General features: G+C 41.7%; 1 protein-coding gene across 3 annotated transcripts in view; it reads right to left on the reverse strand.

The window, feature by feature from the left end:
* Nucleotides 1-13,678, reverse strand: part of rusc2 (RUN and SH3 domain containing 2) — a 31,791-nt gene extending 18,113 nt beyond the window's left edge. For all 3 annotated transcript variants that reach the window (XM_036144351.1, XM_036144350.1, XM_021317922.2), the window contains exons 1-3: nucleotides 13,574-13,678; nucleotides 7,185-8,848; nucleotides 5,387-5,969 (exon numbers count right to left, since the gene is read on the reverse strand). In XM_036144351.1, the coding sequence (XP_036000244.1) occupies nucleotides 5,387-5,969; nucleotides 7,185-8,723 (2,122 nt within the window). In that variant the 5' untranslated portion in view covers nucleotides 8,724-8,848; nucleotides 13,574-13,678. The remainder of the gene's footprint in view (nucleotides 1-5,386; nucleotides 5,970-7,184; nucleotides 8,849-13,573) is intronic.
* Between the last annotated feature and the right edge of the window lie 12,327 nt (nucleotides 13,679-26,005).

Consider the following 26,005-nt stretch of genomic DNA (forward strand, 5'->3'; position numbering starts at 1 on the left):
ACCGATGACAGGTTGTTTAAAACACAGATTGTGAAACCAAAACCAAAACAACATTGAGTTTCTCAGAAGCATTGGTCAAACCTGACTCTTCTCGTCCACATAGTGTCACTGCGTGTGAGCTGACCCACAGCTAAACAACAACTGACAGGTGTGTAAGTGGTTAACGTGTAAACACGCGTGTCTGAAGGTAGAAGCAGGGACACCAAACACCAAACCAGTTAGTATGTCAGCAGCTGAAGGCAGTGAACAAACAACCTGACACGTTCTCATGGACTGGCTGAGGTCTTTTCAGATAAGAAGCAGCAGCAGAAGCATGAAGAGTAAAATGGAAAGATAGCAGAAGCTGCCCGTCATAAAGCTGAAGGCTCTTATCACAGCCAGCCGTACCACTGACTCTGCTCTGCAGGCCCAACGCCACACAGCCGTGTCTCTACCCAGAAATCACACAGACATACTGAACCTGAGGCCCTGCATGGGGGGGGAAGCTTTCTGCAGCGGCTCAGAACCTCTTCACTGGGTTCACATGGATCCTCTGCGCTGACAGGGAGGGGGGGGGGGGGGGGGGTGCGTGACGTCAGCTGGGTTGCGCAAGCTGTTTGTCACCCGGAGGCCGGCCCACCGCCTGATGTGGGTGCAGTGATGCCTCACGGCCACAAGGGGCGCAGCCGAGCTGCTGTCAAACGATGAAGGAATGGTTGAAGGAATGGTTAAAAGGGGGGGGGGGGGGTCTCCCACTGAGCGGTGAAGGCAGAGAGCTTCTTGTCTTTCTGTTTGTGAGATCTGCTCCATCATCCGTCTATTTCGCCATTTTAACACCTCTCCAGCTCTCCGCTTTCACATGTCTCCATCAGACAGCCGAGCGTTGGCCTTTCCACAGGTTTGGCTGCTTGCTAGCATCATTAGCGAGCGAGCCGTTTCCAGCAGGGCTTTTAAAGAGAGAGAAAGCTGCACTGTGCGCTGCTGAGAAACCAGAGTCTGATGAATAATATATGATCCGAGGAGCGGCACAGCTGCTCGTTATGGTTCTAGATCATAGCAGATCCTTTAGGATGGAGGAGAGAGGACTAAATAACCGACAACTAAGGGCAGAGATGAAACTATAAATTCAAACTAAAATACAAGAGCTTCCAGCAAATAATGGGGTTCAGACTTACAAATGTTACATAAGTTACTATCCAGATCTCTTTCTACTTAAAAGGGTGGGTGCTGTGCAGTTCTGTTTGGGTTAGAGAAAACTTATATAAGGGATGCAGTGACAGCTCATTATATTTGCTTGTTTCATTGATACAAATGCATTGAGACCCGAAATAATCATGATTAATAATAATAATAATTATTATTTTACATTTGTAAATAGATTGGTGTAATCTTATAAACTATGTGGGCAAAGAAAATAGATATTTTATGGCATCCTGTTATTTTACTAAAACTTTTCTTATATTTTTGGTCCATTTTGAGTTTTATTTAGGAAAATCAGAGCAAAGGGGGCTTAATACATAAATGCAAGCAACCTATTTTTTTTTATACAGAACAGAAACAATGAATTCAAACTCAACCCTTTATTCAGCCAACTTTTTACCAAAACTACAAGTTTTTAAAAAAGAAAAAAAGGAATGCATGCTCTCTGAACTCTGAAGGGGGCGGAGCTTGGTTCCTGTGTCTGCGTTGTGATTGGTTGGGACGATGTAATGACTGTAATATTAACCTACTTGACTAAAATGAAAAAGGAAGGAAAACTGTTCAATTCAATTGAACTTTTTATTGACCCTTTTTTCCTCATCGATATATGTCTATCGATCGATATATATTGTTATATATTGTTATTGAATTATCGTTCAGTCCCAGCCTACGTTCACACTGCAGGACTTTTTGCAGAAATCTAATTTTTTTGGGGGTGGCTGTTCGTACTACTATTAAATGCGGCCGCCATCATACTTCTGTCTGAACGGTTCAAGACCACAAAGCGACCCAAATGAGCAGATAACAGAAAGAGACGTCACACAGCAGCGCACTGTTTGCTGAAATAATGGTGAATGTGATTGTTTCTAGAATTATTTTGTTAAAAAAAAAACGTAGAAGAAAAAAAAAACTTTAGCTTTTTTCTATTTTTCCTTTTGATTTTAACAATGAGAAAATCATTAATCCTGTCTTGACTCTAGTTCAGCTTTTGCAAAAATCTCTTGATTACAAACATTGCTTCTCTCCATACAGGCCGGCTAAAGTCAAACAAAGGTAAAAACTATTTGCTGCTGCAGTGATCCTGATATCCAGCTAACTGCCTGAATCCTGTGAGCGTTATGATTCTTAGGAACGTCAGAAATGAGAGAGTTCTCAGAGCTCTTCCACCCCTCACACACTTAAATGGCTGGTGCTAAAGAATGGGTTGCATTTCGCTGCTGTGTGAACGTAGCCTAAGATTTCACATAGGTGGACTTCATTTCGCTAATTATAGGACTTTTAAAGGTAATTGGCTGGAACGGAAATTTTAAATTACTTCAAAGTAAGGGGCTGTATACATACGCACATGCTTCACCAACCTATGGCTATTTTGTGCAGATCCATCTCACAAAATGAGATTAAAAAACATTCAAACTGCAGGTTAGAACGTAGCAAAACAGGTAAAAAGCCAAGGGTGTGAATACTTTTGCAAGGCACTGTAGCTATCAAAGATCAGACTTTAAATCCCAAACTGGGCTAACAGGATGAAGTAGATTTCAGGTCCATTTTACTTTTTATGTTCTGGTTGCTCAGAAAATTTTTTTTTTTTCTTTTCCAAACCGGTTTCATTCTCAGAAGTTGGACATGCGTGCAGATGGAGAATAGTTTCTGCTCTGTTATTATTCATTTGATTCCTCCACAGATTTACATTTACTTGCCAGGCAGCTTTGAACTTCCAGAGTCCTAACTGCTTGGCCGTCAAACACAATAACACGAACACAGGTATGCAAATCCAGCCGAGCACAGTGCAGGCCTCAATGTGGATATGCAGAGCGCGGTGGGGGTGGTGGGGGGGTTCTCTGCATCAATTCTCCCCTTTTACCACCATCCTCTGATTGTTATTCAGAACACGTCTGGCCCAATTCTTCCTCCGATTCTCACTGAAGATCAGAAAACCAGCTCTGTTCCAGTCTCTCAGAACGTCTGCACGCCCAGCGGCAGCAGGAGACATTCACCTCCCATTAAAATCATTCACTGCATAAATTATGTTGTATGTGCAGGACTGGCAACACGATTTCTACATTTTATTTCCTCTTTTTTTTTGTGCTGAAAACTGATTTTTTTTAGGTGGCCGTTCATACTTCTATTAAATGCGGCCGTAGTCATACTTCTGGCTGAACGGTTCAAAGGCGACCCGCATGAGCAGATAACAGAAGGAGACGTCACACAGTAGCGCACAGTTTGCAGAAATAATGGTGAATGTAATTGTTTCTAGAATAGTTCAATAAAGTTTTATTAAAAAAAAAACTGGACGAAAGAAAAATAGGACTTTTGAAGGTAATTGGCTAGAACAGAATGTTTAAATTGCTTCAAAGCAAGGGGCTGGATACATACGCACATGCTTCATTGACCTAAGGCTATTTTGTGCAGATCCATCTCACAAAATGAGGTTAAAAAACATTCAAACTGCAGGTTAGAACGTAGCAAAACAGGTAAAAAGCCAAGGGTGTGAATACCCAGCGGCATCAGGAGAACATCTCACAGAAAAGACATCCAAACAAGGTTAAACGCGTCCACCTCCCATTAAAAATCACTGTATAAATAATTTTGTATGTGCAGGACTGACAACACAATTTCGACACTTTATTTCCTCATTTTTTGATGTTAAACTTTTAATCACCCAATCTTTGTGTGATCTTTTGTTTTGTGTTTGATCAATAGCTCTGAATGCATATTCATTTTTATTTGGGCTTTGGCTGCGTTTTTTACCAATTTCCAGTCCATTTCATGAGGTTTTTTGCACGGCATACTTTTCCCCTACATTAAGCTTTATAACTATGATGTATTCAGGAATAAAACGTCTCCTAATCCCAGGATAAATCACTGTTGTTGATCAATGAGGTGAAGTGGGAAAGTTTCGGCACAAAGATACAATTTGATCCAGTTTAGCTGAATCTGTGGGGAAACATTTGGCACAAAGTAGATGATCAACTGAAGGATGATGCAGCTCAGCCCTGTTTCTTAAAGAAATGACTTTAAGATACTGTCCACCTGCTGCTGATAGCTACTGGAGATTTTAAAGAACTGAAGAAATTTCAAATTATTTTAATTGGGCCAATACTACTAGTCTGTTTTACACAAACATGTTAAGTATCGCGTGAAAAAAACATCTTCCAGATCCACTCTGGTCTTATTTATTTCTTCCGAGGGCTTCCTGATATTCTTATAAACTTGTTAAGACAGTTTCCTTCTTACGATTTAGATGCAAATGAGCATCTTTGAACAATTGTCATTATTTTAGTATCGCTTATATCAACAATCCTAGTGCTTATTTTTCAGACTATAAGTCGCAGCAGTCAAAAGAATGCGTCATAAAGAGGGAAAAAAACATATAAATTGTACCGGACTACACGCATTTATTTATCTAAAAACTGACATTTAATCTGGTAGTCCGAATGCGTCTGAAAAATATGGCATGTCAGGTTCCTCACTGGGATTTTTATCGTTTTCTTATCGAATTATCGTTCAGCTCTAAGGCTGAACGATAATTTAAAAACAATACATATCGATTGATAAACGTATATCGATGATAAAAAAAAAAAACAGTTTTCCTTCCTTTTGCATTCCAGCCATGTAGGTTATTATTAGTCATTACATCCTCCCAACCAATCACAATGCAGACCCAGGAACCAAACTCTGCCCCCTTCAAAGAGTTCAGAGAGCACGCGTTCTTTTTTCTTTTTAAAAAAGTTGGTTGAATAAAGGGTTGAGTTTGAATTCAGTGTTTGTGTGTGTTCTGTAACTAAAAATGGGTTCCTAAGTAACAGCATAAAATGTTTTGAATTTGTTGATAATTATCGATAGCGATCAATATGATTTCTATTTTATAGATATACCTTTTTATCGTCCAGCCCTAGCTAGCACTAGCTAATGTTTATCCCTGCGCTGATGTGCGTTCAAGAGCTTTACTGACTTTTCTATGTTGCTCTCAAACATCTGTGTCGTACTGACCTTTACGCTGATGCTGAAATTGGGCCGTTACGTAATTTTTTTTGTAACGGTCCATTACGCTGAAACGGGCTGGCGAGGAACCGTGCATGTTGTTTGCAAACGAGCCAAACCTTTGCACAGAACTAGAAGAGCCGAATACTGAGCTGTGCTGTGAATCAGTGAGGCTTGACTTCATTTTAATGGCAGTAACAGCTGCTGCAGAGTGAGAGGGACATACCTTCTGCCCTGGCCTGTCTCTGCTTCACGCCTTCCAGGTGTTGCTCAATGCTGCCTTGACTGTAACACCTGGTGAAACGCACAGGTGAAGCCGCTGGGCTGACGGACTCCACGCGCTGCTCCAGGATGGGAGAGAAATCCACAGAGGAGTGGGAGTGGGTGGAGTAAGTGGAGGAGAAGGGGTCTGCAGGGGCCTTCGCTGACGGCGAGCCCCCTGCGCCTCCCTGCCTGCGCTTGCTCCTGGCGATCTCGGCGAAGGAGGTGACGCGCGGCGGGGGAGGAGGAGGCGGAGTCGCAGCCGGAGCGGCGCTCTCGCTCAGCCGCACGGGGCAGCTCAGCATGCGCTCCAGGGAGCCCAGCCGCGGAGACGCACACCTGTCCAGGTTGCGGTCGTAGCTGCGGGAGCGGGGCCGGCTTCCCGCGGGGGCCCCGGCGCCGATGACGCTCCGCTGAGCCGTGGGAGGAGAAACGTTGACGTACACCTGGCCTTCAATGACGGCGGGGGCCGCTTCAGAACCATCAGCGTCCTGCTGATCGGCCTTCATCGCCTTCTTCTTTTCATCATCGTCATCATCGTCGTCTCGCTGAACCAGGAGAGAAAGAGAAACGTGCCAGTCAAACTGCTGCAGGATGGTAGAGGGTAAAGCAATATTAATATTAATAGAACCTGTACAGAGAGCAAACACACAGTAAAACATGGGCTAGACCCGGAAAGGTTTAGGTTATTATGAAAAAAGTGCATTCCCTGATTAACTAAGAGTAATTTTGGTTTGACACTGGTTGCCTACAGGCATGTGTCTGACCTTGTGTGGATAAGAAAACATCTAAAATAAATAAAAATTAAATTCTTTGCAGTTCAATTTTGCACAATCTTTCTTATTCACGCCCTTAATGAGAGAATGGAAACCTCTAACCCAAAGGTGTCCAAACTTTTTGGCACATAGGCCAAAATTGTCAAGTCAAAGGAACTCGAGGGCCAAAAAATTTAACACAATTTTTTTAAACCAAAAAAAAAGTTACTTTTTTTTACCAGCTCTACTAAAATATGATCATTTTAAATAAATAAATTAGTCAGATTTTTTGTAGGAAATGAATGTGTAAAGTAATGTAGATCCAAAAAAAAAAAAAAAAAAGAGTTTAGCTCATTTGTTGTATTAAAACATGGTCAACCAGTTGGCAAATTGTTTAGAATAATTTAATTTTACTCTTTAACAATAATAATCTCTTTTTTGGTCTAGCAAACAGTTTTTGGGTCAGTTGTTCTTTGAAAACACTCGCATTTGAGTTATTAAATTGAATTGGATAGATGTTACTGTGAAATTAAAAGTGTGTTTATTAAAAGATGAATACTTTGTGTTGAACTTTTCAAATTAATGCATTTTTTGCACCATTATCTTTGCACTATAAACTTGGTTTAACATTCTTCTGTACTCTTTTTTTAAAAACAGTTTTTCTCCTCTTTTACATTCTTATCACTGCTGCACTTTATATTGTAATGTTATCTTATATCAATTGCAATCTCATGACATTGGCGTAAGCTGCATGCAACAAAATGACATTAAAGTTTGTCTAAGTTGTACTTAACATTTTCAATAGTAAGATTTTAACTTTTCTTTAATAATTTCCCCCTAATTAACAACTAAAACCTTCCATCTGCATCAGCCACCTGTGCAGGTGGACCAAACCTTTGTTGAAATGCATTTTGGGAGGCGGGCACATCGGACACGCCTGCTCTAACCCGTGCACGCAGTATATTGTGATATAAGTGTTCCACTAATAAAGCAGGACTCTCCACTCACTTGAGACGACTCTCCATCTTCATCCTCCTCCTCCTCCTCCTCCAGCCCGTCCTCCTCGCCGCGCTGCCTGAATAGGAAGTACTCGCTGGGCTGCGTCGGCGTGGGGCTGCCCTTGCTGTGCTCCGAGGAGCAGCTGTTGATGGAGGAGCCTGCGGGACTCGGGGACGACTGGGAGGACAGGTCGCAGGTGACCAGCTTGTAGTAGTTCTGGGTGGCGACCACCAGGCGCGCCTGACTCTGCAGGCAGGAAGCCAGGTCGCCGGAGGAGCCCTCGTGGGGAGGGTGGAAGGAGTTGCAGTTGGCGTCGAGGTCCAGGGGCCCCTGGTGCTCCATGGAGCAGGAACAGGTGGAGGAGGTGGAGAGGTGCGGCTCTCTGAGGAGGGGGAAGGTGCTGGAGAAACAGGACGGCTGCTGATTGGACAGAGGAGGCTCGGTCGGGGAGGTGTGCAGGTCCAGGTAGAAAGCACCTGAGGACGTGTCCTGCTGGTTCCCCTGCAGGTCAGAGGGGGAGGAGGTGGGGGAGTGGTCGGTGGAGCCGTTGAAGTTGGGGGGCCCGGAGCGCGGCAGCTTCTCCGGCACGCTGTTGTTCATCTTGTTGTAAATGGCGCTGAAGTTGACGAGCACGCCCTCGGAGCTGTTGCAGGACGAGTCGCTGCCGTAGGCCGGCTGGAACTCCGGGAAGGTTTCGGGGAAGTTCTGGGAGAGGCCACAGCAGGAGCAGTGCTGATTGGACGAGCTGGAGGAGCAGGAGCCCGCCTTGCTGCTCCGGCCGCACCTCATTGGCTGATCCTCGTCCTCCTCGTCCGCCCAGTCGTGCTCGCCGCAGTCCATGGACACGTTGGAGCCGCTGCTCCCGTGCCGGCGCTCCCGCTCCAGGAGGTCCAGGTCCTCCAGGCGGGCGCAGAGGTCCGAGGCGGCTCCTCTCAGAGCCTCCCGGCTGCTTCCTCCCCCCGAGCCGTGCAGCAGGAAGGGCTCGGCGGCGAAGCCCAGCTCGTGTAGGTGAAAGGAGGCGTCGCCCAGCGTGGAGCCCGTCTCACTGTGGAGGTGGAAGGAGGAGTCCTCCAGGTAACCGCGGAGGTCGTCGCTCTCCTCTTCGTCTTCCTCGTCCTCGTCCGTGTTGAGCAGGAAGGGATTGCGGCGCAGAGGGTTCCTGCTCCGCGGTTTGACTCTGGGTAAGGTGTGAGCCGCGATCAGCTGCTCCTCCGAGTTGCTGGAGGTGAAGGACGAGTCGTCGCTGGCCGTGCTCCCCCCCCTGCCGCCCCCCGGCTTTCCTCTGCCGCCGCCGCCGCGGTGGGAGGACCAGGAGCCACTGGAGGTCTGGATCAGGCTGCTGTAGAGCAGAGCCTCCCTCTGGAGGACGTCTCTCTCCGGCAGAGAGGTGGTGCGGCTCAGACCCAGGCTCTCCGGCGGGCTGAAGGGGTTGGTCCTCTTCAGGGAGCCCCCGCAGCCGCCCTGCCGGCCCCCAGAGACCTGGCAGTGCACCAGGGGAATGTGATGCACGATCAGGGTCTCTCCAGACACTTTGGGCGGGCTGTCCATGGTCCCAGAGCAGGAAGCGTGAGGCTGAAGCTGGTTGGCAGGTGTTTTCACTCGGCTGGGTCCAGCTGTGCCGGGCCGCCGCGGTTCTGGAGGCAGAAGTCTACGCCGTGGTCAGAGTGGGACATCTGAGGAGAGACGAGGAGACGGAGGAGACAACATGAGAGGAAGCACAGGAGCTTCTAGATATAATCGATGGAAAATTCAATGGTTTTATGTTTTTATGAATTTATTCTCAGTTTTGGCTTTATTATAGTTCAGAAAGTTGGGTGTGGAAGATTTAGTAGCGAGACGACTTCCCTGCAGCTCGCACTGCCTGTCAGCTGGCTGAAATGAGGCTACGACTCTTTATCTGTTTGGAAGTATCTGGGTTTAATCAGGGTTACTATACCGCCCGATCGATCGATCAATCAATCAATCAATCAATCAATCAATCAATCAATCAATCAATCACAGTAATCACCTTTCCATTGACCAAAAAATGAAGCAGATTGCAATTATGAAAATAAGTTAGTTTAATGCAAAAACTGCAAAACTCCCAGACTGTCACCCTGTAAATAAATCAACAAACTCCATCTTTGGCAAAATTTCTTATTGTGACTTTAGTACAAATCTGATGAAGATTTTGGTATGTGTGCTTTAATGCATAAATGAGGACTTTCATGTTTTTTAATTCCTTCATTTTGTTTTGGGATAATAAAAAAATAGAAGGAACCAACGGCCCTTTTCTTTTTATTTTATGTTCAATGTTTGTCAAAATCTTTTGTTTAATACGAGCAACACTAATACCGAGGATTTTATATGAGAAAACGGGATTTAAAACACTGATCAGTGCATCTCTACAGCTTCAGATTATTTCAGGAAACAATTAAAGGTTCAGATCATGTTCCTTAAATCAGAAATGCAGAAGATAATGCACACATAGGCTTCTCCACAGAGGACCTGCTAAAGATCTCTAAGCTAATCTAAACTGGAGTAGGTAGAAAAGTCCTGAGATGTCCCAGCCTGCAGGTTATAGATGCATCCCTTCTGCAGCACACCTGGAAACTGTCTGAACTAAATGCTGAAGCAGGGATCCAGACATTAACTTCAGCTACGTGGAGAAGAGATGCAGCTTAAAGCTGCAGGCTGGTAGCTCTGGAGCAGCAACACAAACCCAAAATGTTTCAGCGTTTAATGCGGGCTCAGTGAGTCAGCATCACATGACGAGGAAACAGACACACCAAGCAGCTGAAGCTCAAACAGGACGATGATCTCATTCACATTTCACAGCCTGAACGTTACACCCATGCTGACACACAGACATCTCCCTCACCACCATCATCATCATCATCATCATCATCATCATCATCATCATCATCACCATCACCACCATCATCATCTCTGCTGCCGGGGAAAACACCACAGCTCTCCTCCAGAGACTTAAAAGCCAGGGCAGAAACCCAAACTGAACAGTGATTGACTTAATTTCTCATATTAATCAAAGTTTATTTATGTAGCACTTTTATTCTATTTAATTTTTTAGTCCATATTTTAGCCCATAAAGCCCGCTAAAATACAAACAAAATGATGCTGAGACAAACTAGATAAAATATAAAAATTTATAACAGGGAAATAACAGGATAAAAAGAGAAAAAAAACTAAAAAGGTGCATAACAGCACAATTTAAAACCATTTTAAGAGCTGTATAAAAAAATAAAACTACAAAATAAACAAAAGTTATCCACAGCTGAACATATCATCATCATTTATTAATATTTCAGATTAACCACATTAACCTCTGCCGTATATTGTTAGAGATCGACCGATATTATTTCAAGTCCAATACATCAGTGACATCAGTCTAACCGATGCAGATATGTGCTGCAGATTATTTATTTTTTTGGGCCAATTCTTGAGGCCGATATTTACATGATAAAAATGACAAGTATCAAAATGTGGGTTTAAACCAGCTAATATTAACAATCGCAGTTTGAAAGGTACATAGAAAAAACATAAATCTTATGGCAGCGCTTCGCTCGCACTTAATGAACAGCGAGAAAAGAGCTTCTTTAGTTCAATGGAGGGAAGGAAGAGAAAAATCACCGCTGCAGTGTATGGACATTATTTTATGTAAATTTAGATGCTGTACGTGTATATATTGGTAATCATTTTTATAAGGATAATTCTCCATGGGACCAAACACAGGCACGGCAGAGGCAGCTGGAGATCAGACGTCAGTTCTTAGACACAGAAACAGACACGCCTCTGTTTCTACCCTCACAATGAGAAAGAGAGACTATGAAAGGCCAAATCAGCAAAATTAGACAGTTAAAACTATATTAAAAGTTGAAAATGTACCCTTGTTGTTGTTGTTGTTGTTGGCACCCAGTCTTACAATATTACCAGCCGCTCTCTGCCAGGGAGGGAGCAGCAATGTATATGTATATATCATGTGATATCAATATCAAGGCATGGCTGCTGAATATGCTAATAAATAAGTATCAGCCGATACCGATACAGGAAAAAAAACCCGCAAATATTGGCCAAAAATATCCACTGACCGATATATCGGCCGGCCTCTAGCATTGTTTGCTGTTAGCAAGGTTTTGTGGAGCTCATGACTGCATGCTGCTCCACATAAGGTCCATGCAAAGCTGTGAAAAACTACCTGTTCCTTTTTAATTGATTATTCCTTTAGGCAGGAAGTACCAACGCCAGCCTTAGAAACTTAAATACCTGACAAAGGAAACCGAAAGTAGTTTAAGAGATTAGCTGCAGGGTCAGAGTGGCTGATTGCATAATGAGTGTTAGGTCATGATGGTGGACGGTAGTTACAAGAGGATTAAGATGTTCACCACTTAAATGGGTGTGTCATCGATGTTTTTAAATAGTTTTAATATCCGGTCTATAGTAAGATGTATCAAAACTAAAACTTTTAAACCGTTTACATTTTCCTTTGTGGCCCAAAACTTAGTAGAAGGAAATAATCAAGTCAAATGAGACAGATGACATCCAGAGGTCCAGACAAACAGAACCTAATGCTGAGAAAACGGGATAAAAAAAAGCGTTTTATTTACATTTACATTTACATATGGGGTCTGGACCAGCGTTTTAACGAGAAAATAGCAGATGTCGTGCCCATATAAAGCGAATCATGCCCATATAAAGGACAGCAGGGCATATGTGAACTAGGGCTGGGCGATATGGACCAGAAATAATATCTCGATATTTTTAGACTGAATGACGATACACAATATTTATCTCGATACGTTTTTCTTTTCATTAAGTAATTATAAAAAGACATCTCTAAATCAAAGCTTTATGCTAAATATCTCACAGGCTCATATTTTTTAGCAAAAAGATGTAGATGAATATGAGAAACGGCTGAAAAATAACCTACTGGAATAAATAGAAGTATAATTCTAACATAGCACAGACCATCTCGATATAGTCGCATTGCATATCACTTTTTGACAAAAAAAAAACCTCGATATTTTTAAAATCTCAATATGTGTCCCAGCCCTAATGTGAAAATGTAAGAGTGACACAGAAAGAGTTTGAAAACTTAAATATAAGAAACAATCCCACTAACTGAAAACCACTGTGAAGCCTTTAGCTTGTCATGTCAGTCTAAGGGCTCCAGTTAGCATGTTAACTGCTAAATATAATGGCTGGAAATTAGAAAAATAAAAAGACTGGAGAAGTATGGCTGCTTTTGGAAAGGTGGCCAGAAAAAGGCTCTTGTCTCTAAAAATAATACATCCTCATGACAAAGTTACGTCTGAGCAAACCACAGAACGTCAGGACAAACGTCTTCAGGTCAGAAGAGACCACGGTAGAGATGTTCGGTCATAATACGAAGCTGAATGTTTTAATCCAAACTTTACAAGAGAAACTAATATTCCCTGTTTTACAAACGCAGACCCAGTCAACTCACTCAACTTATTAATGAGTCCCTCATGTCTTCTGAACACCAAGAGTTTAGAGACAAATCCCTCCATTCCTCTCATTCGGAATACAGTTTCATTCCAATTGAGTTCAATCTGATCGTCATATTCTGATTGGCTCGTTTACGTGACACTTTTTCTATTCCGATTACTTTTGTAAACGTAGCTATTGTTGTCCATCTCTGTCTTGGGGTGGAGACTCGTCCATTCAACCCCATCTCCCCCCCGATTAGACAACAGATGGATGTGTGTTGATCTTCAACACACATCTATTTTAAATGATTTCAGAAATAGCCCAGGGCCTTGGCCATAAATTGTGCTGTGAATGTTTATAAAGCTTTACACTACAGTCATTATAAACGAGGGAAGTAGCTTTGGTAAACTCAATTACTAATTTCAACCCGGACTTCAGTAACTGACGTATTGAAGGGAATCTGAAAGATTTCAGCAGCCCTAATATGCTGTTATAAGAAGGTGATTGTTTCAATTAAAGTGCTACAAAGTTCTCTAGAACCACTTCAAGATACAAAGTCATCAGAAAAAGCAGAAAGACAGGAGAGCGTTGTCAACCAAAGTAGAGCTGGACAAGTGGAATGATTCAACGGGAAACCAGATTATTTTTAACATAATTTTAAGGAGGTAAAATTAAATAGATAAAGTAAATGTCTGTACAGTTTTGCTTTGTAGCTTGGAGAGGCGACTGGCTCTTTAACTAGTTCTGCTTAAAGTCATTGCTCTTTACGTACGTGAAGGAAAATAACAGTTTTATTTGCTCTAAAAGGACCAAACAAGAAAGAAATTGTCAAATAAGGAGGCATGAGTAAATAGTTCCAGTGAATAAGTTGCTTACTCCAGTCCACTTCCAAACAGTTCCTTTGGAAAACATACGGCACCCTTTGAGCGAAGGGCAGGAAGTTGACCTACATTTAGGAAGCTTTGTGGGAAAAGGAAGCAAAGCTGGAACAAAATACATCCTCCCACTCAGGACGACACTTCCAGGAATATATGAGGCTGGGCGGAGAGCCGGCAGCACATCCTCACCAGGAAGACACAATTTACATCTGCAGAGGAGAAGGTAATGATCAGGATTCATGGAGCTCTTATGGTTCAATGACCGTTAAATAAAATAAAATAACAGCAAAGCTCTTCTGCAAAAGTGGAGACAGAAAATAAGTTTAGGTAATTAAAAAGCTCCCAAAATCAGGATTCTAACAGATCATTCTTGGTCAATATTCCATACTTCTCCAGACTGTAATGAAAGAGTTGCTTTTAGTTCATGTTTAAACTTTGAATAAAAACTTTTCTACACTGGTTAGACTCATGGACGCCATAAAAATAGAGGGATGAATGGAAGGACGGGATCTGAAGGTCTCCAGGTTAGAATAAGCTGAACTCATGACCCAATGCGTTCAGAAATAAAGTTAGAATAATTCTGCTACTACAACCAGGAGCAAATGGAGAATCAGGTGGTTTCTGCTGTAAATAGCAAAGCCCCCCCCCCCCCCCCCCCCCCGGCTCTGTTCAAACTTCCTGTCTCCTCCTCCTCCTCCTCCTCCTCCTCCTCCTCCTCCTCGTCCTCCTCCTGGCACAGTGGTGCAGATTCACCGGCTGAGAGGATGAATGCAGCTTTGTTTGCTGCTCCCGTTCACCCCAGCACTGCTAGGCTGGAGTCTGACAGTCCCAAAGGCTTCTGGGTAATTTAATACCATTTGGATAAGAATGGAAAAGTCCATAGCCCCAAGTATGTACACCCCTAAAATTAAAAGGGAGTGTACTTTCTTTTTTATGTTGACTAGAAGGGAGAAATTTATTATGGAAGGGACTCTTAAACAGATATAACATCCAACTAGTCATTTCAACTCAACCGAGGTTATTTATATGAGCCAATTAACAACGTGTCGTCTCAAGGCCCTTCACAAAGTCTAATTATCTGAATCCTCCAGACAGACAGATTGGTTAAAAAGTTTCCTATCCAGCAGTTTGCATCGAGTCTTTGACTAGTAGCCTTCAGTCCTCCTGGAGAAGCGTAGAGCCACAGTGGACAGTCCTCAGTAAGTCTGACTGACTGCAGAAGTTGTACCGCAGCGATGACTGTGGTTTGAAATATTGCGAATATTGGTCAGATGTTAACATAGAGCATATTGGTTTCTGATTCAGCCTGACTGGAAACCCAAATGAGATCAGTTCTGCCGCTGCCGTTGAGCGCTGAAAGCACACACACTGTAACAAGACGCCTTTTTACAAGAGGCCATCAGAGACACTGATGAAGAACGGCAGGAGAATGACCACAGGTGGAGGAAGGAGGGAGAAGGAGGAGGATTTAACGTTTAATGCCACATGCAAACTAATTTAAATAAAGAAAACAGCTATTCAAACTAGGGCTGAACGATTTTGGAAAATAATCTAATTGCGATTTTTTTTCTTAAAATTGCGATTTAATACGATTTTCTTTCCAGTTTGATTTATCATGTCTTTTTAAACATATACAAACAACAAATCATTTTGTTTCCTCGCTGTGCAGATTAGTTGCTAATAGACCCGCAGCATCTAAACTCAGAGCAGAAATGATTGCGTTCTGCCTACAATATATTTCAACCAAAATTACAATTTTGACTTTTCTCTGCATTAACCACAAGCAACAAAAATGGCGTCTAAATAAAGATGTTTGTAAACAAGGACTATTTAAAACAAGAACTTTTAATGTTTCTATTAATCAGAATATTGTTCAAGAGAACAGCTTTTAGTTGATCTGGACATCAATACTTGTTGAACATAAAGTGCAACCAACAAGCAAGTCTATGTATTAAACTGATTGACCAGAACTTAATGCTATGTATGATTATATAAACTCTAAAACAAGTAATAAAATTAGATTATCTCCCTGCTGCAACTGTCTTCCCTTCCATGTGGAGGCAAACCCACTTTAAACATTTTACCAACACCTAAAGGACGCGTCTAATTCACTAATTGTTACATAGCCAAAAATTGCAGACTCTGCGATTTGGAAATTGCGTTTTTTTAAATCGTGATTATATTGAAAATGCGATTAATTGTTCAGCCCTAATACAAACCAGCCTAGAGTTATGTAAAACTATGACTGCTGTGAATAAACTACTGCCTGGAACAATAGAGAACCTTCCCAGGACATCCAAGATTACTCTAAGAGCACACGGAGGACGCGTCCAGGAGGTCACAAATCAACCCAGAACATCTAAAGGTCTTCCTTCCCTCGGTAAAGTCCAGAGTTTATCGTTGAACACTAAGAAACGGACCGGACAAACATAGTTTTGTCAATTTGTCCACTTTTATACGCTCAACAATTACTTCTCTAGATCTGACTGGTTTTCCAAACACAAAAGCAAAACTGTCAGACATCCACCTTTAATCTCCCATCCCTCCATCCGTTTTGTATTCCAGCCATATCTGCTTTGGGTCGCGTCGGTGCGGCGTCTATTCGAGCAGACGGCCAGTCTGCAACGAGGTCAACACAGGGACACAAACCAGGCACAGTCCCACTCAAACCTCAGGGCGCCACGTCTTTGGACGAAGGTGGAGCAGCAGGAGAGAATATATGCAACTCCCCACAGAAGAGCAGCAGGTCTGGACCACTGACTGACATCATTCAGCCTAATAAAACCATTTCTAAATTAAAAGAAGTGCTGTAGTCGTGCTACGGTCCAATTATACCTCTGATCTGAAGTTCTACACCAAACAAAGAGGAGAAGGATGTCTTCATGACATTATATTTAAACAATCAACATTGTAAATTATTATTAAATGCTTTGCTTCCAGTTTGCAGTTCGAGGAAAACAACACACAGCAGAAGTACCGCTCAGTCCCCAGGGAGGGCGCTGTGGTCTCAGGGAGCTGAAGATTAAAACGAGACGTTGACGCCGTCTTCTTCATCGAGGATTAATGACAGCTTCCTTCCTCGGCTAATTCAGAATTTGTGACCAGCGGTCCAGAAGGAACTGCTGGTCTTTTCTTTACCAGGTCATCAAGTCATTTTCTGGTGTTACAGCAACAATGCGAACGCGACGTTAAAACCCACGATGGAGGGATGTCCATCCATCCCTCCATCGTGTTGGTCGGGTAACAAAGAGGTTCAGAAGGGAAACCCAGACATCCCTCCAGCTCATTCCAGAGATCCCAACCTTGGGTTCCCAGGCCACCCATCCTGATCGGATGCCCAAACCACCCTAACAGACTCCTTTCAGACCAGCCAACAGAAGGCATCGTCCTTTCTGGTCACGATCCAGATCTCATGACAATGGCTGAGTCAGAATATAGACGGACCGGTAAACAGAGAGCTTTGCTTTTAGCAGACGACTGGATGTTTAAAGATAAAATATTACGTATTAGGGATGCATGATATATCGGCATTAACATCGGTATCGATGTTAGTAATTTTTTTAACATCTGTATCGGCCTGATAAGTAAAACAGGGCCAGTATTAACAACAGATGTTTATTTCCATCCAGTTGGCCTTTTTCAGGAGAGTTCATGCGGTTTTTAGTTTTGTTGGCCATGAGTGACAGTGATGCATCGCAGACAGGATTGTGGGGTTTTTAAATGAAGCAGAGATGCAATGTCAGCAGTGTGTTCGTTTTTCACAGTGTCGAAAGACGACATACGAAATACTACGTGTGAGTCTAGACCATATTCCATATTCAAAAATTCAGTTAGCGTAGTTTTCAGTTGGTAAACAACTGTGTAAAATTTGATCATCCCAGAAACGTAAATGTGTATATTTATATAAACACATATCAAATATCAGTTATTGGAGATAATGGCAATATTAATATCGGATATCGTTATCGGCCCAAATTTCCATATTAATGTATCCCTATTACGTATCAAAACCTGACGTTAACATGGATGATCTAATGATGATGATGAATCATATGGAGTAGTTCTAACACATCTGTATTTTGGGTTTAAAACCCAGCATCGTCAGGCTATTCATAGCGGGGTTTACAAAGTTTCTTAAAAAGTGCAGCTTCAAATTTTACCGCTGTACTAATCCTACAATTTAAAGAGATGTCAGTTCTACAGTTTTAGAGCAACATAGTGCTGCCCCTCCCCCACCTGTTGGCACACTGGCAGCTAGCTGGCTGAAAGAAGGTTTCTCCACCTTTTCTTTGCCTTCAAAAAAGACTAATTTGTCTGTTTAGAAAGATTTTCTGAAATAAATCTGGAAAGTCATAGAGTGAAAATTAAAGCTGTTCAACCCGACTGGTTTTATTCAAGTTAAACGTCTCATAAGCATGCCAGAGCGGCGGTAAAATCCTGGTTCTGCACATCTCGATGCACCTTAGGATGTAGAAATGTCCACACTGCGGTGTTCTAGCACGGTTCTGTTGGGTCCCACAGCCCAGTGAACGTGCACACAGGATATCAATGATGTCCCTGTAACTCGCCGTGTTCTTTCACAGTCAGACAAACGAGCCTGAAGTAGAGAGCAGGCCGGGCCTACGTTCACCAGCCTGGGCCATAAACACACACCGCTCCACCGAGCTGGTGTCAGGGCGCCTTTAAATCAGTAACGCTCTGCCAGCCCAGACTCAGCAAGACAATTAAACTTTAGAGCTGGAGGGCAAACGCTGTACATGTCTGAGCTTTTTTTTTTAAAGGCACCTATAAATCTACGACATCAACGTTTTCCTGTAAGAAAAAAGATTTATAGACTCTACCAGGAATCCCAACAGAGGAGAAACTACAGACATTTCTTTCAAATGTCACTAGAAATAATGAAATACTTGCAGTAAATCTTCGTATCACAGCTATGGTCTTAATGATCTTTTTAAATAGCAAAACATTACTGGAACATCTGCGTCGAGACGCAAATCTGCGAATTGGGACTTTACAGCCGCTGTTGCTGCAGAATGATTTCTGAATAAGTCAATAAAACAACTGAGGAAAATAAAGTGTAATGTCTAAAAGGGTTCAATAAATGTCCATTTTCTAAATCATTTAACAAATCCAAAACCTTTCCTTTGATCAGTGGCAAAAATGTACTTTAAACAGTTATTTGCACGCCCTGGATGGATTATAGCGAGTTTCACATCCAAACGTTTTAGAGAAGCTGCACCAGGATACTTCTGGCTCAGGGGATCCACCGTTTCAAGGCTAATTAATTACCAGAAATAAATATAAAATTGATCTGTAATATTTATAACGTCAGTAAAGCTCCAGAATCTGCAACAGTGAGGCAGTAAACCTCCCGGGCAACATAAGCTGACGCTGTCTGCTTAAATATTAGCTTCACGGACGGCCCAATGACGGCGTTCTGTTGGTTGAGACCTGCTTCTCATGTGTGCAGTTCTGCACCTCACAGGCTCGGTTCTACTGCAGGACAAGTTAACGCAGGAAAAGGCTAATCCGCTGCAGGACAGGTGGCTACTAAATAGCAAATTAGCGCAACAAACTAGTAATTTTCCCTTTAGTTGTAAAACTACAGGCTAATGCGGCTAATAATAAAGCAGGTTCTGGTGGAGCCAGACCGACGCTGACAACTGGAGCAGAAAAACGTAGGAAGCAGCAGCAGCCTAACATGTTGCGGTAGTGCATCACTAAAGAAAATATAATGCAACTAAAACCAGAAAGACAGAAATTGTACAGTTCCACTGCTTTTTATATCTACATGGACCAGATCTCTGTTAACACTGGCGTTGTCAAAAATATTGATACGCTGAAAAGTATCGATACTCAAAAGCTGTATCCGGATACAATATTGATTGTATCCGGATGGTGGCAATGAAGTCAAGAAGCACAACAAACATGGCCTAACATCTCTGGTCTTCATGATGAATTCTGATAGGTTGATAAATTAAAGTTCCCGTCATTGTTTAATTTAATTCAATAAATGTTACTGATGTTAGCGAGACCGGTGGTGCGCATTAATATTGTGATTAGCTGCGGCTAGCATGCTACCACGCATGTGTTGATTTGGGTTTTTTATTTAGCCTTTATTTGCACACTTAATTAACTAGCATTTGTGATGCTGTTGAGAAAGAGTGTTCCATGTTCAGATTGAAAAAGGGCCGTTTTTCAGGTTGATGAAATATCTTTTATGCCTTGTTTTTTTTTTTTATCCTTGTGGTATTAAAAATAGTATTTAGCACCTAATATTTTTCTGGGTATTGATATCCAGTTTGAAATGTTAGTAACATGACAAACCTTGTTAACATTGAACAAAATGTGATTTGTACGCAGAATGTTTGTTTTGAAACTATTTATTTTAGAGTGAACCTGTATTTGTCCCTCACTTCTAAGGTTATTATCATTTAATATTTAGCTGACTGAATCAAAAGGATATTAAAGGTGCATTGCACAAGTTTAAAGGTAATTTTTTTTCTTTCCCATACATACCCTTACAATCACCCGACGTGTAAAAGAGTTTTCCTCTATTTACCACAGTTGCCTCTATAGGCTCCACTAGTCAGTTTACGGGATTCGGGCCAAATTCTCTGGCCGTTCTCGTTCACCAGGCTACTTTGTTAAATCTCTGCCGTAATCGATGCATTAGCGAGAAAACATGGGATGACTTCCATATGTGTAGCTTTCTCACTTCAGAAGACATTATGCCTCTAAACAAAAGATCTGTGCAGCGCCAGCGGCAGATGCTTTTCGTCTTCTCCTACGCACGTTCACAACACTGGTGTAATTTCAACGTGTTACCAGAGGGGGCACACTTGTGCAAAAACTCTGGAACTTGCACAACGCTCCTTTAACACTTATACCAAGTTTTATCTTGTCTACTTCTTTTGCCAAAGACGGAAATGACACTTTAAAGTTACATTTCTTTAAATGCAGATTGAATTGTCCCCTTCCTGTTTACTTTTGCCCTTTCAAAGTAAAAAAAAATCCTTAGCTCTAAACCAGAAATATACCAGTGCCTTTAAGAAAACGTTGCTGTGATATCATACATGGTATCAAGTGTTTTTCTAAGCACTGATGCTGCGTTTCAAAATTTTGGTATTGTGACAACCCTATAAAAAGTATTTTTATATTCTAAAGCTATAGATATTTAATAACAGTAATGACTTGAGAAAAATACGACAACAAGAATTACAAAAGCAAACGTGGAACCGCCTTAGATGTAGCCTAAATAAATATTTTTTTAAAGCCGGCCTATTTACAGAGAGCTGCTGCTGATAAGAGTGCTGAAAGTCGGCGTTCAGGAAAACTGGAAAAAAAAACAAAAAACAGAATAAGGCTTGCATCACATCTGCATAGAGTGGTGCTGCAAACTGGAGATCATGACACTGCAGATTAACGGCACAGCGCTCACTGAGACGCTTCGATGGCAGGCGTGTAAAACGCGACGCAGCAGGAAACTGCGTGTCCGGCCTCTGGAGGGAGGCGCGTGGTTACATAACACGGAGAGACACGTTCCCACAGCGAGGAGAACAGCTGAAGGGAGCGGAGACGAGGCACGCTGGCTGACACGCTGATTCGGTGGTGGTTCAGAAAAAGGTCTTTGGCTAAACGCTGCAGAGGCACTAATCTTGTAAAGCCACAGGATTAGCTCAGCAGCCACTGGTGTGTCCTGTTGACGCAGAAAGATTCAACTGTGGAGGACTAAAAAGATCCAAAGCAAAAAGGGGAAAACAGGCGTGCATCGTTCCTAAATCTGATCCATGCAGGTTTGCAGCTGACAGCTCGACAACATTTTTATAGAATCAATACTTTTTTAAGGAGATTTCAGTTTAATTTTTGCAAATAAAAGGAAAAAGAAATAATGCTGGGAAAAGAGCTACGCTTTCCCCTCAAGCCAAATTAATAAAATGGTGTTTATTTAGCTCTAATAATCAAAATTGATGAATGAAACCAAATGAAAAGCAGCACGTAGAAAGCTGGAATTAGAGATGCTTTCTGTCAGGCTTAAAAGACGACTAACTTAGACTACATGAAGCTGAGTCCACCACTGTCATTATCTGCAGAATCTAAGAACATCATTTATAAATAAGCTTATGAACACTGTCAGCTCTTTTAATTTCGCAGTAAAGTGTTAATTAATTTAGTTAGAAATGATGTGTTCCTCCATGACATCAGAAATGTTGGACCCGTAGAGCTTTAGCAAACCCAGCCCGCTTTTTCAAACAGCATTTAGAAATTAAACTTGGGATACGGAGACATATCTACAGAGATTCTGAGTGAAATACTTCAGTTTTAGTAAATAGCCGTCTCTTTAAACTGTGATCGTCTCCAGATTCTCTCTGAAAATAAAAAGGGGGGTATAAACATTAACTGTAGAAGCATCTTTAGTGGACTAATGGGGATTTATAGGAAGAAAACTGGAAGGACCAGAAGTGAGCAGGTGCAGAAAACCGACAGACGGCTCTCCAGACTCGGTGATTATCAGAACAGCTTGATTCTATTTTGGAGAAAATAAAGTTCTGTCACCCTCTGAAGAGATTTTGGTTTGTATCATTTGAATTGTAGCAAAATTAAAACCAAAACTTGTTCTTTTTACTCAGTTCCACAAAGGCGTAGGAAACTTGACTATAGCAGATTGTTGATCTTGGATCTGGCAAAGCAGAGCAGTCCTGGGATCCTCTAGAGAGCCCTATCTATGCATTGCAGTTCTATGCTCCTGCTAAGACACTCCAGCTTCCTTTTCCTTTGGCGTCGTTTATTAGCTTTTATATCTCAGAAATAAAATGAGTTCCTGGTCTTAATGATTCCCTTGGTAAAGTTGAGGTGAAGAGGATTTAACATCAGAATCATATCAAGTTACTTAGTTAATCAAACTTTTTTGTTCTTTTGTCCATCGATGGCATCATCGTTGCAGCAGGCGGCGAAAACCACAGCAGGGTTATTTCAGTAACCAAACTGTTACATGTAGCTGCTCTTTGGACTTTATTACGACACAAAGACAGACGTCGTGTTTCTCTCCTCTTTACATGCAGAAAGAAATAAACACGAGCTGCAGTCAGCGGCTAATGCTAAGCCAACATTTAGCGACATGTTTGCGCTCTTCAGAAAGGCCCGGTTTATCTGTTTAACTGCCAGATTTATTGGAACGCCGTCATTGTAGCCAAAGGCCTGAAAAATAATAATAATAATAATAATATACACGTTTTTTTTCCTTTAACATTTAGGCAACAGTGGGGCAGACCTTCACAGTAACAGACAAAACGCCCCCAACAGATTTGGCTGAATTGTGTGTTCGGTTTGTAACATTGTAATTTAACCCTGAGAAATATCATACTACTACGACCAATAATTATAATAATAATAATAAAATGACTAACATTTAAATCTAGCTGTAGGGAAAATATTAAACTTAATAATAAAGCAGGAGCCCGTTTCTTCGAGTGGCAATGATGGAAATATGAGCGCGTCTGATCTGATAATTCTGGATCAGACGCGCTCATGGATGGGACATGTTGGAAAACCCAAAGGACAATTAAAACCCAGACACAAACTCAGCGCTTTTGGTGACTGATATGCAGCTGATGCCCAACAGCTGAGTCATTATCAAGATTCCAGGTTGAGCTGGCGCTGTATTCCAGTTTTAGTAGTGGAAGCACTTTGGGTGTGTATATATATATATATATATATATATATATATATATATATATATATATATATATGCAGGAAATGTTAGACTTGGGAAGAAAAAGTTAAACCAACTGAACGTATGGCTGCAAAATCTATGTAAAAATCTGTGTGATAACTGCAGCTCTGCAGAAATCTTTCTGTGATTACATGGATACGTCTGGGACGTGAAAACCTGATGTTTTCTTCAGTCTTTCACGAGCCACAGGTACATTTCTCTTCTAAATGTGATTGCCTTAGACATTTAAAACCGTAAAGTACCTAAATTAGGCTCATTGTTGTGCTTTGCCGTGGCGGGAGGATGTTTTGGTCACGGCTGTCTCTCTTTTGTGTCGCTGTATTCAAATAAGAAGAAGAAAAAACAAAACGCACTTTCAAAAGTTGTCTTCAAATTGAAAAGGGAACTGCTGAATGGCTTTAAAAGCATCAGCTATCACTGCAATGTTTTTCAAAGATGATAATAAAACATGGCAGAAAATAACACATTAAGGAACATTGCAGAAGCCGCTTTAATTTGCACATGAGTGATAAGCAGCAAATCATCCAACGATGAACAACTGGGGGGGAAAATATCCTGCGGCGAGGAGAGCAACAAAATCCAGACGGCCCAGCACAAAAACCATTTATATAACAGGATCGGCCTGTTTTTACTCCTGTGCATTCTTCCCTAGATTATCTGCAGTCTTTAACAGCACAGAGCCACGTAGGCAACAAGACAAACTGCTGTTTTACCATCAGCACGGCTTAGCAGGAGAACAAGACAACGTTGTGGACAAAGAGGCTGCAGCAGCTTCACCAGCGTTCTGACTGGAACCTGGAGAGAGCTTTCACCGACACAAAACTCTGACGCTTTATTGTTAGGCAAAATTCTAATTAAATAAAGCCTGCATTTAAAAAAAAGCAGGACACAGACTAAATCTGAGTAGTCCCAGTAACACCCTAAAGGACAAATAATGTCATCATTTCAGCCGTCTACGCAGATGATCCATCTAATGTGAATCGGTTTAGGTATCAAAGCTTAAATGCTAATCCTGCAGCCCTGACACAAACATACTGCTGCTGTTTGGATCGCTGGGTAATCTGCATCCTCTCACCATACTCTCTGTAACCGAGCCCAGATGCCAGCAGGGATATAACAGGAAGAGGAGGCTGTAGGCCTTCAAAATAAAAGCTTAGAAAGACTTCATAGTAAGCAGGGCCATTATCAAGACAGAGTAAAAGTAACATATGTTGGGAATACTGCTAGAATTGGAGCACGTTAGCTAAAATAAAGCAGATCAAATAAATGATTTGTCAATAATGTTTTAATAGCCCTCTCAACAATCTGGCGGCCTGTCCAGGGTGAACTGCACCTCTAGAAGAATGACTACTGGAAATGGGCCCCGGGCCCCAGGGCCCCTGCAGAGACACAGTATATACTAGGAATATATGAATGGATATTTAAGAATCCTGGTTGAGCTCATTACTTTGGAGGTATTTAAAGCTAATCCACATTCAGTACCTCTCCTTCTTCCAACTTCACTCTTCCACATGTCAGTTTTACCGTCCTGCTGGATCTGTCAACGTTTCCACCGCTGCTGCAAACAAGAACAGCCTCAGAGGCGACGCCTTTTGTCTCTGGATCCAAAGTCAGATTCCTTGTTTGTACCCATGAACTTGGTGAATAAAGTTTAGTTTCCAATTCCTTGACCGCTGGCTGACTCGCTCTTTCTGTACATGTCCAACCTCAGAAACATCCTTCCCACATTTTTGACTTCCTAACAAATAAAAAATAAAACAGAAACAGTGCACCGTTCCTGCCCTGGCATCCTGTGTGCATTCTGGAGTTACAAAAAAAACAGTGCAACTCCTTTTCTAGTCCATAAGCCCATCAACAGCTTAGCAAACGTCAGAGAAAGCCTGGAAACGTTACGCTGCATTGATAAAAACAACCTTGCACTTGACAGGATGCAAGGGCCTAATGGAGCTATAGCGTTGACTATTCCTGTCTTGAAAAATGACTTTTGCCTTTTCAGAGTCTAAATATGCACATAAAAGTCAGGACATTTTGCAAGAAGGTCGGGTAAATTAGAAATTGCTACACAGATGTGTGACAACTGTGGTTGTAATGCTGCCCAGTGGTCTATAAACAGCACCAACAAAGTGTGAAAACTGTTCAGGGCTCCTTCATTTATCCTCTGGATTCAAAACTATTAATTTGTATCGATGAACCTACAGCACGTGTTTTTTTTTTTTTTTTTTATTGTTAGTCTTTGTTTATAAGTTTATATTTATAGGTTTGCATGTGGTATAGCCCACAGTAAGAACATCAGAGGCGACCAAATTCAGAAATAGCAAATCTAACCTTAAAAAAAGAAGAAAAAACAAAAACAAATGGGGTTTTCTTTTGGTAACATTTACTGGTACTGTGAAAAATCTAATCTTATCTAATCTTAAGAGTGTAAATTTATGGTCAAAACAATAAATTCCAATTAATGATCTCTATAATCATACCCAAAAGCTCAGTATTTCGGGGATTTTACCAATTTCTCCACTGTTGGTTCCATGAAAAGTAAGGCTGGGTGACATGGCTTAAAAATAAAATCTCCAATTTTACTATATGAAATTTGATTCATAAATTTTTCTCTCGTTTTCATTTTACAAAACAAAATTATGTAAATGTATTTTAAAAACTTGCTTTTAAGTTAATCATTTTGTCTTGGGATTCAAAGCGCAACTAAATACAAGCTGTGAAACATGCTTATAAAACAAGATGGCGGCATTGCCATAATAAACAATGAAAATATAACA

Source organism: Fundulus heteroclitus, chromosome 12, assembly GCF_011125445.2.
Source record: "Fundulus heteroclitus isolate FHET01 chromosome 12, MU-UCD_Fhet_4.1, whole genome shotgun sequence".
Classification (NCBI taxonomy): Eukaryota; Metazoa; Chordata; class Actinopteri; order Cyprinodontiformes; family Fundulidae; genus Fundulus; species Fundulus heteroclitus.